Here is an 18,179-nt window from a genome sequence, read left to right as displayed (position 1 = left end):
TGTAGACCAGGCTGGTCTCGAACTCACAGAGATCCGCCTGCCTCTGCCTCCCGAGTGCTGGGATTAAAGGCGTGCGCCACCAACGCCCGGCGCATATTCACTATTTAACCTTAAACATTTTATATATACAATATAAAATAACTAATATATTAGGTATATATTTTTAAATTAAGGAAGGTCCTTAATATTGTAAGTAGTGCCATAATCAAAAGTTATTTGGTCTATAATATATATAAGAAATTTAAAGGTATTTTTCAAAGGGCCTATTTAAAAAATACTTTTATTTGAAATAATGTTTTTGTTCTCTAACTTAAACTAATTATACAATTTTAATTTATAACTACACCAAATGTGAAATTTCAACATCTAGTTTTCCTTTTCTCCACAACTGCATTTAAGATATATATTTTTTTAATGGGAGGGGGCGGTCAAGGTCACACTGTATATTCCTGGCTGTCTTCAGATTTTGCTGTGTAGCCTCAGTGCCTAAGATTATAGGCTTTGAGCCATAATGCACAGCAGAAGGGTTTGTTTTGTTTGTTTGTTTTTAAGTTTGTCCAGTACATGACAACTTGAACTATTTCCCAACCAGGGTCTCTTGATTGACAGATGCAACAGCTATGTCATCAACTTTGTTCATGGAAGCATATCCAAGTGAAAATAAGAAAAGCATAGATCTTTTGAACATAGTGCTCAATAATGAAAACATACCAAATGGTTTCATTTCTTATTAATTTGAGTATGAGTCATACCTTTCTTCAACATTAACCACTTGTGAGGAATCTCCACTTTTTCCTAAGTTCACATTCTTCCCTTCCTCACTCTTCCCCATCCTCTTTTCCCAGCATGGCAAAACACCTTCTCCTAGAATAAAAATTAGGGACAATTTAGTTCAAAAAATGCAGAATAAAGTTTTAGACATCAGACAATCACAAGGTACTACATAATACTAGGGCCTTGGATTTAGCTCAGTGTAGAACACTTGCCTGTATACCTAAGTTTGATCCCCAGCAGCACAAAAACAAAAGACAGCATATATAAAAGAAAAATACAGCCAAGTGGGTTGACACACACCTGTAATCCCAGCACCTGGGAGGCAGAGACAGGAGGACTGCCATAAACTCAGGTCAGACAGGTTATATAGCAAGACCCTATCTCAAAATACAAAAGAAAAAAATGTATTCCAAAAATTTTAGAAAATTCAAGGGTTTTTTTTTAAAAAATAAGATAAAGAAAAAATATAAAACAATTAAGATACCTAACATTCTTCAAGAAGTTGTGTTTTAAAAAGTAGGGATGTTTACTGGGTGGTAGTGGCACACACCTTTAAATCCAGCACTTGGGAGACAGAGACAGGAAGATCTCTGAGTCTAAGGCCAGCCTAGCTTACAGAGTGAGTTCTAAGACAGCCCGGGCTACAGAAAAATCCTGTCTCAAAAACCAAAAAACAAAACAAAACAAAAAAACAGAAGAAAAGGGCATGTAATTTTCCATATCAATGAGTAACTCTAGGTTAGGAAAGAAAGTATTAGGCATAAAGAGAATTAATTCTAAATGCTACATAGAGACACTTTTTATTATGCTGTGTTCTTCTGTAACATAAATTACCAAAAAATCATAAAAACACATTAAATTTTTGAAATGTTGAAAATAACTTTATCTCCACAAAATGTATTAAATAGATATATTACCTGATAGTTATTCTAATAATGATGATTACAGAACATACCAAATTTTTCCATGGCGAATAGAAAAAAAAAGTATTATATAATATTCATAATTGCAAAAAAGTAAAAAGAAAAGAAAAAAGCCAGGCGGTGGTGGCGCACGCCTTTAATCCCAGCACTCGGGAGGCAGAGGCAGGCGGATCTCTGTGAGTTCAAGGCCAGCCTGAGCTAGAAGAGCTAGTTCCAGGACAGGCTCCAAAAAAAGAAAAACCCTGTCTCGAAAATCAAAAAAAAGAAAGAAAAAAAGAAAAAAAAAAAAGAAAATGGGATACTGTAAGGAGAAGCGGGCTGTGTCCTGCCACCCGGCTAGCTAAACCCCCAAAATAACCACACAGAAATTGCATTCATTTAAACACTGCCTGGTCCATTATCTCTAGCCTCTTATTGGCTAACTCATATATTAGTTTAACCCATCTCCATTAATGTGTATCGTCACTTGACTGTGGCTTACAGGCATGAGTCTAACCAGCATCCGTCTTGGGCAGGAAAACCATGGCATCTGCCTGTCTCTGCTTTCTTCCTCCCAGAATTCTGTTTTGTCGTCCCTGCCTATCTAAGTTCCTGCCCTATCAAAAGGCCAAGGCAGTTTCTTTATTCAACCAATGAAAGCAACACAAATACAGAAGGCCCTCCTACTCCGATGGGACAAGAAGCATGGTTGTTACTTTTTTTATTGCTTGACTGAGGAAATGGGTGTGGCACACACCTTTAATCCTAGTACTCAGGAGGCAGAGGCAAGTGGATCTCTCTGAGTCTGAGGCCAGCCTGGTCTAACAAAGCAAATTCCAGGACAGCCAGCGCTATATAGAGAAATACTGTCCCCAAAATCAAAATAAATACAAAACAAAACAAAAAAAACCCCTCTGGCCATGCTAGCATGAGGACTGGAGTCTGGTTCTCCAGAGCCCCCCTACGTGCTGCGTGGGCATGGTGACATGCCTAATAATTCCAGCCTCCAAAGGCAAAGACAGGTGTTCCCCAGAGCAGGACTGGCCATACTGGAGAATCTGAGTTTGACTGAGATTCTGCCATCATGATTAAGATGGAAGAGTGACTGACAATGATTCCCAAAATCACCCTTGGGCCTCTGTATGCAAATGCACACACACACACACACACATGCATGCATACATACATGCATGTAGAGTAAAATGGAAAAAGAAAAAAGAGATTAGCGAGAGGAGTATAGTATAATGTACTTACCTAGGATGCGTAAAGCTATTCTCAGCCTGCCTGCCCTCCTCCCCCATCTCTGTCTATCTATCTGTCTGCCTCTCTCTCACACACTCACACACACACACACACACACACACACACACACACACACACACACACACACACACAAAGACAGAAGGTAGGGAAAATTCATCAGAAAAGCCAAATGAGCTCCAGGACTTTGTTACCATCGAAGAGTAAGTGCAGTTCTCTGGCAGGAATGTGTCTCGCTGCTGGGAACACAGAAGTACAGCGAGACAACCTAAGTATTGTGAGGAGCAGTGCCCATCATAAACCTGCTTCTCACATGTCACAGCTGACCTGCAGGTCATCAGTTCTCACCTACCAAAGCTTTCACAAGGAGTTTTTAATCAACCCCAAACTCTCTCTAAGCTCTCCAAAATATAATCCATGCAGAACTCGCTGCCTCCCTCTTTGAAGACCCCATGCTACCTGTGACGTATGGAGCAGGCATGGATATCACAGCTGACTTAAAATGTCAGTCTGGCCCAGCTCAGGGTCAATGGCCATTACAATTAAAAAGTGGGACCTTACAATTAAAGTGACAGAGGATGGAAGAAAGATACAGAATGGATGACCCTTTGTCATAGGACAACTTGATAACAGTTATCTGACTCACCTGAAGGATGGTTATGGTTTTCTTCCTTTAAATCCTTTCTTTTCACATGTGTTTCTGGATATTTTGATTCATAAAACAAATCAAAAGCATTTTTTAAAGTTAAAACAGAATCTTGATGAGTAGTTCTACAGAAATTGCTTTGTTCATCGGATAAAATGTTGGAAGCATGTGGGTTTTCTTGAGCTGGATTTCTGTAGCTTTCTGATGGCAGAAGAGGAGTGGCTAAACTTCCTGGAGTTCTGTGTGTCTGGCTCTGGTCATCAAACAGCAGCGTACCTTACAGATGGAAACAATGACAGCTGAGACATCCTACAAGACTTTGACTTTTACACAGGAGTGATCCCTCACCCCACAAAATAATTTCCAAAATAATGAAAGCATTTTAGTACATTGTTTAACAAAACTAACAAATTTCTACTCAAGGTAAACATACTTGAAGGTTAGAGGATATTTTTACTAGATTTTCTACAGAGTAAAGATGGCACAGCTGCAGTACTCCTGACTCGGAAGGCACTACCCCATGCCATCTGTGAAAACACCATGGCAGCTGTCAACTCTGTCCAGGGACAGGCAGGCACAGGAGCAAAACAGTGCAGTGGTATAAACGATCGGGGCTACATCAGTTGCTATGAGGTGACTAATCAACTCCTTCAAATCAACCCTAAAATTTTGGTATTGTTGGGTAAAGAAATTATTATCCTACTTTTTAGTTTCTAAATGTATGTTACTTTTGTCGATTTTGTTTAAGTCTCAGCCAGACATATGCCTCTAGACATCACTCCTCAGAGGATGGAAGCTCTCTCTGCTCTACCAGCCCCTGAAAGCCTGCTGCTTGCCCTGTTCACCTAAACCTGGGATAAAGACGCATGGAGAAGGGTTTAATAAAAGTGACTGCTGCTGGGATGCAGTTCAGTTGGCAGAGTGCTTGCCTAGCATGAATTGAGTCTGTGTTTGATCCCAGCACTGCATAAAACCAGACATGCTGGTGCATTCCTATAACCCAGCACACAAGATGAGACAGAGGGATCAGAAATTCAAAGTCATCCTCAGCTATATATGGAGTTTAAGGTCATCCAGGAATATATTTCTGTCTCAAAAAACAAAGCAATTATTGCTGCCTATTATGCATCCACTTCATCCCCAGCCCACATCTAAAATGAGAAAGTCAGTACCCCATAGAATGTCAGCTTCAGCTTCTCATTATCCCTCCCCCCACACACCCCAGCATCTAAATATTTTTGAGTGGCAGACATCTAAATGTCTGAATCTAAAAAGTTCTTTGATAAAAATATCCCAGGTAGCCATTTTCAAAGTATGATCTATATATCCCAAAAAAATCTTCAAGACCCTCTGAGGAAACTACCAAGTGAAAACTATTTTCATAAATTATCTATTGGTAAAGCAATGGCAAACTAGAAAACTGTCGGACTCTTAGTTCAAAGAAGGACAGCAGTGTTGTGTTAGCACAGTGTTTACCACCTCTGGGCCTCACAGTTTACAAGTAACATTTTACTCAGAAATGCTGCAGCCAAGCTCCTTGGTGCCCAAAGATGCTACGCAGGATGCTGAGGGAGCAAAGTCAGCACTTGCCCTACCTAGTGCTGGGTCCCCATGCTAAATACTGAACTGCCAGGCAAAATGTGACCGCTGCTGCCATAGTAGAATGACTGTGAGGGACTAGCTCCTTCTTAAAGCATTTCCAGCCTGCTCCACGGCAGGGAACTGACTCTAATAATACTGTAAACCTGGTCAAAAGATCATGGCTGGGAGGTTATAGGCCCCAGGAAATAATCTTACTACTGTTGTTTTGCTAAACGGCTACTGGAAAAAGATCAGTCAATTTTCTTTTCTTTTTTTTTTTAGAAACAGTTTTTCTCTGTTTAAAAGCCTTAGCTGTCCTGGAACTCACTTTGTAGTAGACCAGGCTGGCCTTGAACTCAGAAAACTGCCTGCCTCTGCCTGCTGAGTGCTAGGATTAAAAGACATGAGCCACCACACAGGAAAATGGGTTTTCTCCAGGCTTGTGGCCCCTAGCTGGCCCCATACTCTTGCATATATAAGAAATACTAATTGAGCCATGAAGGGTGTGTCAGGTACAGTTAGGTGGAGTGTGAGAGTAGATGTCAAAATACATTGTGTGTGTGTGTGTGTGTGTGTGTGTGTGTGTGTGTGTGTGTGTGCATAAAATTCTCAAATAATAATAAATTTAAGGCCAGCCTGGTCATCATAATAAGTTCCAGGCCAGCTGGGGTTATAGAATGACAGCCAGTCTCAAAAATAAATAGATAAGTAAATAAAGGAATATCCTCAAATAATATAAAAAGTTAATTGTATTAAATTTCAAACCTTGAACAAAGGTTTGAACAAGTTCATAAGTCATACCTACTGCAAAGCAAAATGGGGCTGTGCAACTGAATGCAGACCCGCCTTACTCAGAGAACATCATTCTGATTTACAAGAATGAATGGCAGACAAACCACGATTATTCAAACTTGAATTTTTTTGGCAGACATTTTCTCAAAAAAGAAGGCTGTGACTTCAAAGAAAGCAGCTCACGGTATTTGTTGCTAAAGACATAATTTAGCCTTTCAAGTAAAACTTGTAATTCTGGAAAATGGCTGCCACAGTGAATCTGGTTTTTTTGTTTTTTTTTTTCACAGTGAAACTGGAAGCTTTATAGTACTTCAAGACTTTTAAGATTGAGTATGTGGTCATATTAACACATGTAATCTTTGTTGCTGTTGTTGTTTTGAGATAGTATCTCACTATCCTAGAACTTACTTTGTAGACCAGACTGGCCTTGAACTCACAGAGATCCACCTGCCTCTGCCTCCCAAAGGCTGGAACTAAAGGTGTGAGCCACCACTGCCTGGCTACAGGCACTTTTTGTACTGTACTATCTGTCAATATTCTGAAGACCTATGTAATTCAATAAATCACTATTTTCTGGATAAGCAACACTTTAAATCATATATTAAAAACAATCTATTCAAAATGTCTACATAGTCAATTTATTTAAAATGAAGAAAGTTCATTGATATGGTTTTAAATTCCATGCAGGAAACAACTACTAAGAAGAAAAACATTTCCTTCACAATTATCTGAAAAAGACATTAAAGTACCCTTTTCCCCTAATAACCTAGCCACATAAAAGGTGGACTTTTTTTTTCAAATACTTTACTAAAACAGTATCATTCGAGAGACCCGATGTAGAAGTAGATGAGAATCAGCTGACTTTTCATTTAAAAAAGATGTAGAGTACCACAAGGACATGTGCTCAACTCTGTTCATAGCAGCACTGTTTGTCATAGCAGAACCTGGAAACAACCTAAATACCCCCCGACCACAGAATGGATAAGGAAAATGTGGTACATTTACACAATGGAGTACTACACAGCAGAAAAAAAAAATGACATCTTGAATTTTGTAGGAAAATGGATGGAGCTAGAAAACATTATTTTGAGTGAGGTAACCCAAACCCAGAAAGACAATTATCACATGTACTCACTCATTAGTGGTTATTAAACATAAAGCAAAGAAAGCCATCCCAGCACCTACATGGCAGCTCACAACTGTCTGCAAATCCAGTTCCAGGACGCTGGACCCTAGAGTCCAAACACCGAGGAGGAGTCGCCCCCAGAAACCACCTCTCACACCATAGCTGATGCAAAAGCATGAGGATTTTATTAATTCTGTCATGACAGGGTCCCTCAGCATTCGGGAAGCCAAGAGACCTCGAATAGCTGAGGCTACTTTTAAAGGAGAAGGCCACAGAAGCAAGGGGGTTGTTCTTTGACTATTACGATTGGCTTATTCGAAAGGGCTATTACCAGTAATTGGCTGGAGAGCTGTGGCCAGATCAGATGAGGGAAGAGGTCATTTTGATCCCGTTTCCCAAGGGACTAAATCAAAACATACGTATATGGGTAATTGTTCAGAAACTGAGTCAACATCTTAAAGGTTATCTTGCCCCAATTTCTGTTAAGTCCTTGGTTCCCAGGGGAGGAGGGTAAGCACTAAGGCATGGAGGCTGAGAGGGTTCAGAATTGTCAGAAATGGCTTCAGAATTGTCTTAAAGTTTTACAAGGGGATCCGACACCTTCACACCAATGCACTTAAAATAAAGTTAAATAAGTCATAAAAAATTTATTGTAAAAAAAAGTGTGGGAGTGACACTATGACCACACTACAATGAATATACGTGTATGAAATGCCATAATGAAACTCTTTAATGAAAAATCAACAAGAAAGCAAAGTAGACCTTGCCACAAAAAAGACAGGGAGGGAGGGAGATAGATTTTGGGTCTTGAGACCTCAAAGTCTGAAAACAAATCCCTATGTTGCTCAATAATAGAGTGTGTGCTTTGCAGGTACATGGCTCTAGGTCTAACCTCCAATACCAAAATAAAAATTTTTAAAAATTGAAAATTAAATTAAGAAATTCAGAATCCCATTTTGTCAAAGCTAAGTGTTCCAAACTGTATAGGGCTGGATCTCACATGAGTAACTGCAATCTGCTCCTGTCACTCAATCATCCGTACTTTACAGTAAAATGTGTCATAGCCTGTTATTTGAATCATCTTTTGGGGGGGGAGGGGAAGAGGTTCAAGACAGGTTTTCTCTGTAGCTTTGGAGCATGGCCTGGAATTCACTTTGTAGACCAAGCTGACCTTGAACTCACAGAGATCTACCTGTCTCTGCCTCCAAGTACTGGGATTAAAGGCATGTACCTTTATTGTTTATGGATTCTACAAAGCAATTATAAACTATTCAATTATTTTAAGATTAGCTAAGTGTGGTGGTACACTTGGGAGTTCTGCAAGTTTGAAGACAACCTGGTCTACATGGAGTTTCAGGCCAGCCAGGGTTACACAGTAAAACCCCATCCCTGTCCCTGTCTCTTTATCTATTCATAGGTAGGTAGGTAGGTAGATGATGATAGATAGATAGATAGATGGATGGATGGATGGATCCACATTTCTTACCCCCCCCCCACCGCAGCCCTCTTAACCACTCTCACTTGGCATACTTATTTGGCACACTCATTGCCAATGTCTCTTTCTCCTTATTCTCAGTGTCCAGTTCTGTATCTGAACAAAACAGGCACTTCCTGGACCTCTAAAATATGTCTCTTATAGGGTAGTGCCAAGAAGCAAACATACTGCTCCAAATCACTTCTTTCAATTTGTGAGACATGTTATTATCTGTCTTATGGTTTCTATTGCTCTGACCACATCAACTCATATAAAGAAAAACATTTACTTGGGGCTGGCTTATAGTTTCAGAGGTTTAGTTCATTACTGTCATGGAGAGAACCATGGCAGCATGCAGAGCAGACAGACACGGTGCTGGAGAAGGAGCTGAGAGTTCTACATCTTGATCCGCAGGCAGCAGAAGACTATATGCCACACCGGGCAGAGTTTGAACATATGAGACCTCAAAGCCTATCCCAACAGTGACACACTTCCTCCAACAAGGCCACACCTTTTAATAGTGTCATTCCCTATGGGCCAAACATTCAAACATATGAGTCTATGGGGGTCATACCTATTCAAACCACCACCTCTGATAAAAATTTATACAAGTACTGGGACTAGAGAGATGGCTCAGCAGTTAAGAGCACTAACTGCTCTTCAAGAGGACCCCAGTTCAATCCCCAGGACCCACAAGGCAGCTAACAACGATCTGTAACTCTTGATAGTTGAAATTCAACACCCTTACATAGACACACATTCAGGAAGACCACCAATGCACATAAAAAAAAATATTAAATTATTTTTAAAAAATTTACACAAATACTGGGGATACAGCCTAATTGGTAGAGTACCTGCCTAGCAAGCACAAAGTCCTGGGTTCCGTCTCCAACACTGAATAACTGAGCTTGGTAGTACAGACCTGTCATCTTGGCATTTTGGAGGCACAGACAAAGTGAAAACTATCCCTGCTACTTGCACCAGGCACACTAATAAGCACTGACGATATGGAATTTGCTTGTCCTCAGTCATGACTGAGGAATGTTTTTGTTACTGCTCCAGGTCAAATTCCAGTGCTGTTTTCTCTGGTAAGTGCATGATGCCTCCTGTTAACAGACTCAGCACACGAGAAACCACTGCCATCTACTACCCCAGGAAACACACAGCTCTTCAAACAGGAAGAATGGGCTCTACAGTTTTACCATTGTAGCCCTGAAGAGTTTCCATGCACCAGTCAGGAGCTGGACACCAGTAACTCTACATATAACTTAGCTTTTCTTCTCCTAGGTCCCTGACCCCCCACCCCACCAAAACCACTGTCTAGCTGGGGATGTAGCTCAGTGAGCATGTGAGAGGCCCTGGGTTCGGCCCCCAGCACCATGTATACATGAGAATGCCCTCAAGCATGGCACATATACCCCGAATGCTAGAACACCTCTCTGATCCCAGTATTATTACACCGTCATTTCACATTTATCTACCCGACCCTGAAGAAGTCGGAGTTCCCAACCTCTGACAGGCAATGTAGAGATAATCTGCCAAGCAATTATAAAAGGTAAGAAGTATGTGTAACTTTGTCTCATTGTATCAACTGATGGCCACATATAAGTAAAACATACCTGGAAGCATGTTCTGCCCAGATACCATGATGAGCAGCTTCTCTTGTTCTTCCATGAGCCTCTGCAGTTGCTCCAACTGCTGCCTCTTCAGTTGTTCCTGCTTCTTTTGCTGTATTTCTTTCAGCTTTTTAAATGTAAAATCAAAGTAGCATTACACTTCATGACACCCCTTACCATTTATCTTAATTCCTTCATTCTCCCTTCCCAGATCGTCCCTGATAAATAAATTCAAAGATAGACCCCCCAAATAAATAAATCTGCCATAACAACACTAAAATCTAATCTTTTTCCTAAAGGAAACCATATCAGTATCTCAAATAACGAATGGGGAAAACAACTCCTTCGAGTCTTAGAAGGGGATGGGTACACCAGGACATCAACTATTTTTTAATATTTAATCAATCATTTCCAACTTCATGTTTACCAAACAAAGTGGCAATTTAAAAACAGGAATTTGTCTTAACAGCTATATTTTGTATATGTGTATCAAACACATCAGACAGAAAACAAAAATCTGGAATTTGAGGATTCAGAGTAAAGGGAAAACAAGATAACAATAATGCAATGCCTTTAATAACACAAAGGAGATCTCAGGCCAAACCCTACCTGTTCCAGTTTTTTAAAAAGCGGGTTTTTATTAGTCACTTCTTTGAGTTCACTTGAAAGATCAGACATAAAGTCATTTTTGTTATCTTCCTGGTATCCAGGAGCATCCTGACATGACACTATTGGTTCCTTTTTAACTAAAGGAAAAACTGCACAGGCTTCGGAGCTTTCTGAGTGTAGTTTGTAAGGTCCTCCAGCCTCCAACTTCTGTTCTTCATGAAATGAATCCTCTTCACTACTAAAGCTGAAGCTGTTTGAGAAACGGGTTGCTTTAACAGGGAAGCTGGTAGAGACATTTGTAATTGCTTGTTTCTCTTCTGCTTCCAAAACAGGAAATCCTCGATTTAATATGACCCCGGCCCGAGAAGGACTGGTCATCCACTGGGTTAGGAAGTCCTGTCCACTGTTTAATTCTGAAGAGGTTGGCATCAGGAACATTTCCGTCTAATAACCCTTTTAAAAACACTGGGAAATCCAGAACACCTGTAAAAAGGAAAGCCAACAAGTGTTCAATAAACTGTCACAAATCCTCTGCCCAAAGTAGCACATCCTCAACCCAGCTCAAAATCAAACATTAGATACGCAGACGACTTTAATGGGGAGTGACAAGTTGGCTTAGTAGTAAAGACACTTGCCACCAAGCCTGATGGCATGAGTTCACTCCCCAGGTCCTACATGGTAGAAGAGAAGAACTCCTACAAGGTGTCCTCTGAGCTCAGCATTCTCGCACAACACATACACGAACATGCACAAACACATGCAAACACACACACTATATAGGTAAGCATAAAATAAAAAGACTTTAATGAAAAAGCAACTAAGTAATAAACTGGATGATTTGAGTTTTGCCTTCAGAAATCTAATTTGAGTAGATCAGAAACTTCAGGACACTTCTAGCCATTTAATTACTAAGATACACACATGCTAGATCACTTGACCTAAAACTATAGGACCTTAGACACTTTTAAGTTGTTCAGTTACAATAAATAAATAAATAAATAAACTCAAGAAGGCACAGACAATGTCAGGTAGTATATATTTGTTTCTTTGCCCAGTTGGGGAACTAAACAAAAGTCATCACACAAGCACCACCCACAGCTCCACAGGCCTGCTTTGGCACCCCATCCCCATGTGCACAGCTCCTCAGCCACTGGAGTCCTGTCTGTATTCCAGATGACCCTAGCCCCGACATTTAGCATGGATCTCGGTATTAATGGCATTTTGTTAGCATGTTCGTTCATACTCTACCAAACTGGAGATCCTGAAGAGCCTATACCCTCCACTGCCTAGCTCCATGCAAATAGAAGGAACTTGGTAAATCTGTTTGCTAAAATTGTTAAAAATAAATCAGAACTTTCCATTTAAAATAAATTCAGTACAACAAAGTATTATTTGTACTCAGTCAATACAATAAAGATTACATTGGCTCGAATCATAGGAATTTCCTGTGTGAATCATCAGACTTGATGAGGAACTATGCTACACGGAGAAAATAGACTCCTTCCTTTAATGTCTGATTTTCCTCCATTACCATTTTCTAATTTCATGTTCTATGTTAGGCTCTGGGTACATACAGCTGTTAACAAGGTCTTAAGGTTTCTATTGCTCTGATAAACACCATGACCAGGGCTAGAGAAATGGCTCAAAGGTTAAGAGCAGTGGCTCTTCTTCCAGAGGTCCTGAGTTCAATTCCCAGCAACTACATGGTGCATTATAACCATCTGTAATGAGATATGATGCCATCTTCTGGTGTGCAGGCATGAATGCACATAGAAACACTGTATTCGTAATAAATAAATCTTAAAAAAAAAGAAAAAAAAAAGCCTTTTTTTTTTTTTTTTTGGTTTTTTCGAGACAGGGTTTCTCTGTGGCTTTGGAGCCTGTCCTGGAACTAGCTCTGTAGACCAGGCTGGTCTCGAACTCACAGAGATCCGCCTGCCTCTGCCTCCCGAGTGCTGGGATTAAAGGCGTGCGCCACCATCGCCCGGCAAAAGCCATGTCTTGAAGGAGAAAAGGGTCTATTTCACCTTACAGCTTGTAAATCCATCACTTAGAGAAGACAGGGCAGGAGCCTGAAGACAGGAGCTGATACAGAGGCTATGGAGTGCTCCTTACTGACTTGCTCAGGTTGCCTTTTTTTTTCTTAATTATTTTACTTATTTTACATCCCGACCACAGTTCCCCTCCCTTCTCTCCTCCTAGTCCTCACCCCCACACATTCTTTTGCCCTCCCCCCACTCCTCCGTTTCTATTTAGAAAACGGCAGGCTTCCCACTGATATCAACAAAACATGGCATATCAAGTTGCAGTAAGACTGAGCACCTGCCCTCATATTAAGGCTGGACAAGGCAACCCACTATGGAGAATAGGGTGCCAAAAGCTGGCAAAGAGTCAGAAGACAGCCTCTGCTCCCATTGTTAGGAGTCCCACAAAAAGACCAAGCTATACAACTGTCTCATATATGCAGAGGGCCATAGGTTAAAGCACTCACACATACATATACACACACAAATATGGTGATATATTGTTTATGCTATAACAAATAAAGCGTGCAGAGGTAAGCTACTAATCAGCCATAGAGGCCAGGCAGTGATGGCACACACCTTTAATCACAGAACTAGGGAGACTGAGGCAGACAGATCTCTGTTAGTTGGAGGCCACCCTGGGTTACAGGGGAATGTTCCAATCTAAAAGAGAAAGGAAGCCAGGTGGTGATGAAATGGGAGGAGACAGAGCTCATTGCACTCAGTCTGAGGAGGCATCTAAGGAGGCAGTCTGAGGACAGGTCTGAGCATTGGTAGAGGTAAGAACTCTAGTGAGCTGGCTGCTCTGCCTCTCTGATCCTTCAGCTTTCATCCCTGGTAGCTGACTACAGGTTTTTATTATTAAGAACAATTAGAATTCGTGCTACAATATACCTTTTTTTGCCCCCAAGCACTGGGTTGGAAAAGACTAAAGACTGCTAATATTCAATATGACAAAACAGAATTTTTTTCAGTAAATATTCCTTTGATATATAACATATTTTGAAAGTAAAGCAGTTTTCTATCCAAGGTATAAAATGCACAAAAGCCATGACCTAGCAATATTGCCTCTAGACATTATGTATCACTGTTACATTGGCACAAGATCACATTTGCAATAAACTGAAAGTAAGCCAGGTATTGTAACCCACACCTGTTATGCCAGCACTGAAGAGACTACGGCAAAGGGAGTCCAGGCCAACCTGGTATACAGATGAGACCCTCCCTCAAGATGTAGCTTTGTGATGTTTGTTTACCATGTGAGACCTGGATTCAGTATTCCACACTAAAATAAACAAGCCAAGTGTAGTAGCCCACGTCTATAACTCCAGCACTTAGGAAGCTGAGGCAAGTAGATTACCATGAGTTCCAGACCAAACTAGCTTACATCATGAATTCCAGGCTGGCTGCCGCACAGAGTAAGACCCTGTCTCAAAAAACCACACAAGGGGTTGCAAAGAGGGCTCAGTGGGTAAGAGTTCTTCCTGCTCTCCCATAAAACCCAAGTTCAGTTCCTTACAGCCACATGGGAGCTCCACCTGTAGCTCCAACTGCAAGGAATCTGATGCCCATTTCTGACCTGCCAGCACTTGAATTCATAGGGCACACACACACATAAGTAAAAACAAAAACCTCTAAAAACTTGCCAAGATATACTGTTAATCATAATAGTCAGAGCAATGTGTATTATAAGAAATATAGACAGGGTTTCCTATAAACAGAAAGAAATATAGACGATGGGCTGGAGAAAATGGCTCAGTGGTTAAGAGCACTACCTGCTCTTCCAGGGGTCCTGAGTTCAATTCCCAGCCACCACATGGTGGCTCACAACCACCTGTAATGAGGTCTAGTGCCCTCTTCTGGCCTGCAGGCATACATGCAGACAGAATATTGTATACATAATAAATAAATAAATAAATATTTAAAAAAAAAAAAAGAAAAGAAATATAGACGAGGCTGAAGAGGTGGCTCAATGGTTAAGAGCACTTACTGCTCTTGTAGAGGATGTTCAAGTTCCAGAACCTATCTGGTCACTCAAGGCCATCCAAAACTCCAGTTCCAGGGAATTTCACACCCTCCCCTGACCTGTGAGGGCACTACACACACAGTGGAGCACATACATGAAATTCACCTGTGAGGGGAAAAAAACTGAGTTATAAAAATCAGAATGGTGGTTACCCAGAGTGCTGGTTAGTGTTTGTCAACTAGACACAACTAGAGTCACTTGGGAAAAGGAACCTCACCTGAGGAACTGGCCTCTAGGCAAGTCCTTGGGGGCACTGTCTCGATTAGGAACTGATGTGGGAGGGCCCAGTCACTGTGGGTAATGCCACTCCTGAGCAAGTGATTCTGGGTGATGTAAGAAAGCAGGCTATGCCACGAGCCAGTAAGCAATACTCTTCCATGGTCTCTGTTTCAGTTCCTACCTCGATTGAGCCCCTCCCCTGCTTCTCCGAATGATAGGCATAACTTGTAAGCTGAAATAAGGTCTTTCGTTCCCAAGTTGGTCAGTGTTTTGTTACAGCATAGGGAACCAAACTAGAACACCGAGAAAGACAGGGATTGGTTCTTCTTGGGAAAGGGCTTCTGCCTTCAGGGAGTACAGACACTATGTGATACACTTAATGGATAAGGAAAATGTGGTACATTTACACAATGGAGTACTACACAGAAAAAAATGACTGACGACATCTTGAATTTTGGAGGAAAATGGATGGAGCTAGGAAACATCATATTGAGTGGTAACCCAGACCCAGAAAGACAACTATCACATGTACTCACTCATATGTGCTTTTTAAACATAAAGGAAAGAAAACCAGCCTACAAATCACAACCCCAGAGAACCTAGACAACAATGAGGACCCTAAGAGAGACATACAGGGATCTAATCTACATGAGAAGTAGAAAAAGACAAGATGTTCTGAGTAAATTGGGAGCATGGGGACTATGGGAGAGAGTAGAAGGGGAGGAGAGAGGCAGGGAGGGGAGCAGAGAAAAATGTAGAGTTCAATAAAATCAATTTTAAAAAAAAGAGTAGCATACATTAACTGGCTGTCTGTAACCAGTATATAGAATGGTAATTTCTTGTAAATCTATTGTAAGAACACTCATCCTAATTTTCCTTACATTAAGAAACTACCTAAAAAGGTACGGTGGGGATTTTTCAGTCAACCTTGGTAAAATTTCAACATCCTTAGTAAGATTTTTTTTTTAATCCAGACTTGGGGGCTCACACATGGGATCCCAGCACAGAGGAGGGAAGCTGGTGATCAGTGTGAAGGCAGTCTGGCTACATGGCAAGGTCCAGAAGACAGTGTGAGTTAATGTAAGGAACTGTCTTAGAAACAAAAGCCAGAAGTGGGGAGAGGGCTCAAAGTGGGAAAAGTGCTTACGGCACCAGCCTGATAACCTGACCTGGTGCCGGAACCCCAGGTGAAGGAAGATGCCAACTCCATGAAAATGTACCCTCACCTCCAACATGCCTGAAACCAACACAAATCCTAAACACGGTAATAATATTTTAAAATAGTAATCTGTAAATGAATAAGAAAAGTCTAAATTTATCAAGTAAACAAACTGCAGTCACTCTAATGTGAAAACCGCCACTTCCCTACTAGACTACAAAAGTGTAATGTTGGTTTAAGAGAGCATGTTAACACTGTGTTTACACGTGCGCGCGCACACACACACCTTTTGTTAAGCCCTATAACTTTGTAACTTTGCAACAATTCCATTATCATGATCCTAAAAATGCACATACTGCCATTTTGAAGTATAGAAATACTGATTTGCGATCGGGAATTGGTGACGTGTGCACACCTGAATGCAGCGTTAGAGCTGGAGGCCAGCTTGGACTACATAGCAAGCCCTTGTCTCAAGAACGCCAAAAATGTTCTCCCTAAATCTGCTTCTTATGACTAAATCGAAGGCCTTGGTAAACCACAAATAATAGAATGTCTAGAACAGTATATTATGTAGACTCAGACATTAAAATCTGAAGTACAATGGCATCTGCTCATGACGCTGTAGACATTACCGTAAATTAACTACACACTGATAAAGCTGTCTTTAAAAATCTTTTTTTTAAAAAAATCTAAAGTTTTGACATCTTTAAAGTTAGATCGGGACAAAACATAAAATATCCACACAGGAGGCGGAGGAAGATACGAGGGGACAATTCAGACCCTGAAAACTTTTGGCTGACAGGTCCGCCTCCCCTGACACACTACTAACTCCTTGAAAGCAACAAAGCTTTTGGAGAAGGCTGGACTACAGCAAGCGGCGCCACTGCACCCGGCTCGGCGAGACAGCGTCTCCGGCGCGCGTCACCGAGCTTCTCGTCCACCTCACCCGAGACAGAAACCCCCACCACCCTCCCTTGAGTGGCGACCTCCAGGGTCCTCGAAGGAACAAAGCGGACTTACAAGCCCCGGAACCACCGCCGCCTGCCGGGCGCCCAGCCCTCCGCGCCTCGCCAGCCCGAAGCCCGAGCTGGCCTCTCAGGACCCGGGCGACGGAAGGGTTCTTTCGCTCCTCTCGCCCACCAGTTACCATTCCACGAAGACCCAGCCGTTCAGACCACTCCAACCAGTGACACAGTCACCATCGAGTAGCCGCGGCATTTACGAATGAGCCGCCACAACCACCGCGGTGGCCAGAGCCCTGCCTCCTGGACAGGCCCCGCCCAGCCCTGCTCCGATGACTCTTGGGAAGTGTAGTTCTTACCGCCCCTGTGAGCTTGCGCGCAGGCATCGCGTGCACACGCAAACTACAACTCCCAGCAACACCGCCATAAAAGTTGCTAGGGGGATGCGCTTTGCGCGCTCTTTTGCGGCGGGCACTGGTCAACAGCTCCGTTGTTCCGGGGAGTAAGCTCAGGTAGTCGTGATACCTACAGTAACAGAAGGCTTGGTCACCGGTGCCGGGAACATGGAAACCCAAACTTAACCTGAAGATGACAGGTTTTGAAGAGTTTTGTTGCCTTCGCTTTTCTCTGTAGATGGATTAGTCTTAATAAAGACCTATTGAAAAAAAAGCAGTGACATTGTTTGGTAGGCTGATTAAGTGACGATAACCACGGATAAATTCACTCCGGAAATCTATTTTGTGGGTAATAGGTGGCTTGACAAAGTGTGTTTGTTTGGTATTTAAATTTTATATAGAATCCTGAAAGTGCACATATTCAAATATGTGGAATGCTGAACGCAGATTTCACTATTTGTATTGCCACCAGAGGTCTTCCAGAATACAAACCTGACCCTTTAATCTAAAAGCCACAGTACTTCATGTTACCACAGTGTACAGTTCTGGTTTGAACAACCTTGTAGACAAAATAGCATTTTTTTAGGATTTTTTTTTTTTTTTTTTTTTTTTTT

The 18,179-nt window shown here is 41.5% G+C and overlaps 1 protein-coding gene across 1 annotated transcript in view; it reads right to left on the bottom strand.

The window, feature by feature from the left end:
• Nucleotides 1-17,425, bottom strand: part of Cenpj (centromere protein J) — a 41,983-nt gene extending 24,558 nt beyond the window's left edge. The window contains exons 1-5 of the mRNA XM_005355446.3: nucleotides 17,229-17,425; nucleotides 10,781-11,263; nucleotides 10,175-10,298; nucleotides 3,583-3,858; nucleotides 753-864 (exon numbers count right to left, since the gene is read on the bottom strand). Coding sequence (XP_005355503.1) covers nucleotides 753-864; nucleotides 3,583-3,858; nucleotides 10,175-10,298; nucleotides 10,781-11,218 — 950 coding nt within the window. The 5' untranslated portion in view covers nucleotides 11,219-11,263; nucleotides 17,229-17,425. The remainder of the gene's footprint in view (nucleotides 1-752; nucleotides 865-3,582; nucleotides 3,859-10,174; nucleotides 10,299-10,780; nucleotides 11,264-17,228) is intronic.
• Nucleotides 17,426-18,179: the final 754 nt, after the last annotated feature.

This window comes from Microtus ochrogaster, chromosome 17 (assembly GCF_000317375.1).
Source record: "Microtus ochrogaster isolate Prairie Vole_2 chromosome 17, MicOch1.0, whole genome shotgun sequence".
NCBI classification, from domain to species: domain Eukaryota; kingdom Metazoa; phylum Chordata; class Mammalia; order Rodentia; family Cricetidae; genus Microtus; species Microtus ochrogaster.
The sequence above is the reverse complement of the archived record's forward strand: the minus strand, read 5'-3'. Positions and strand labels throughout refer to the sequence as shown.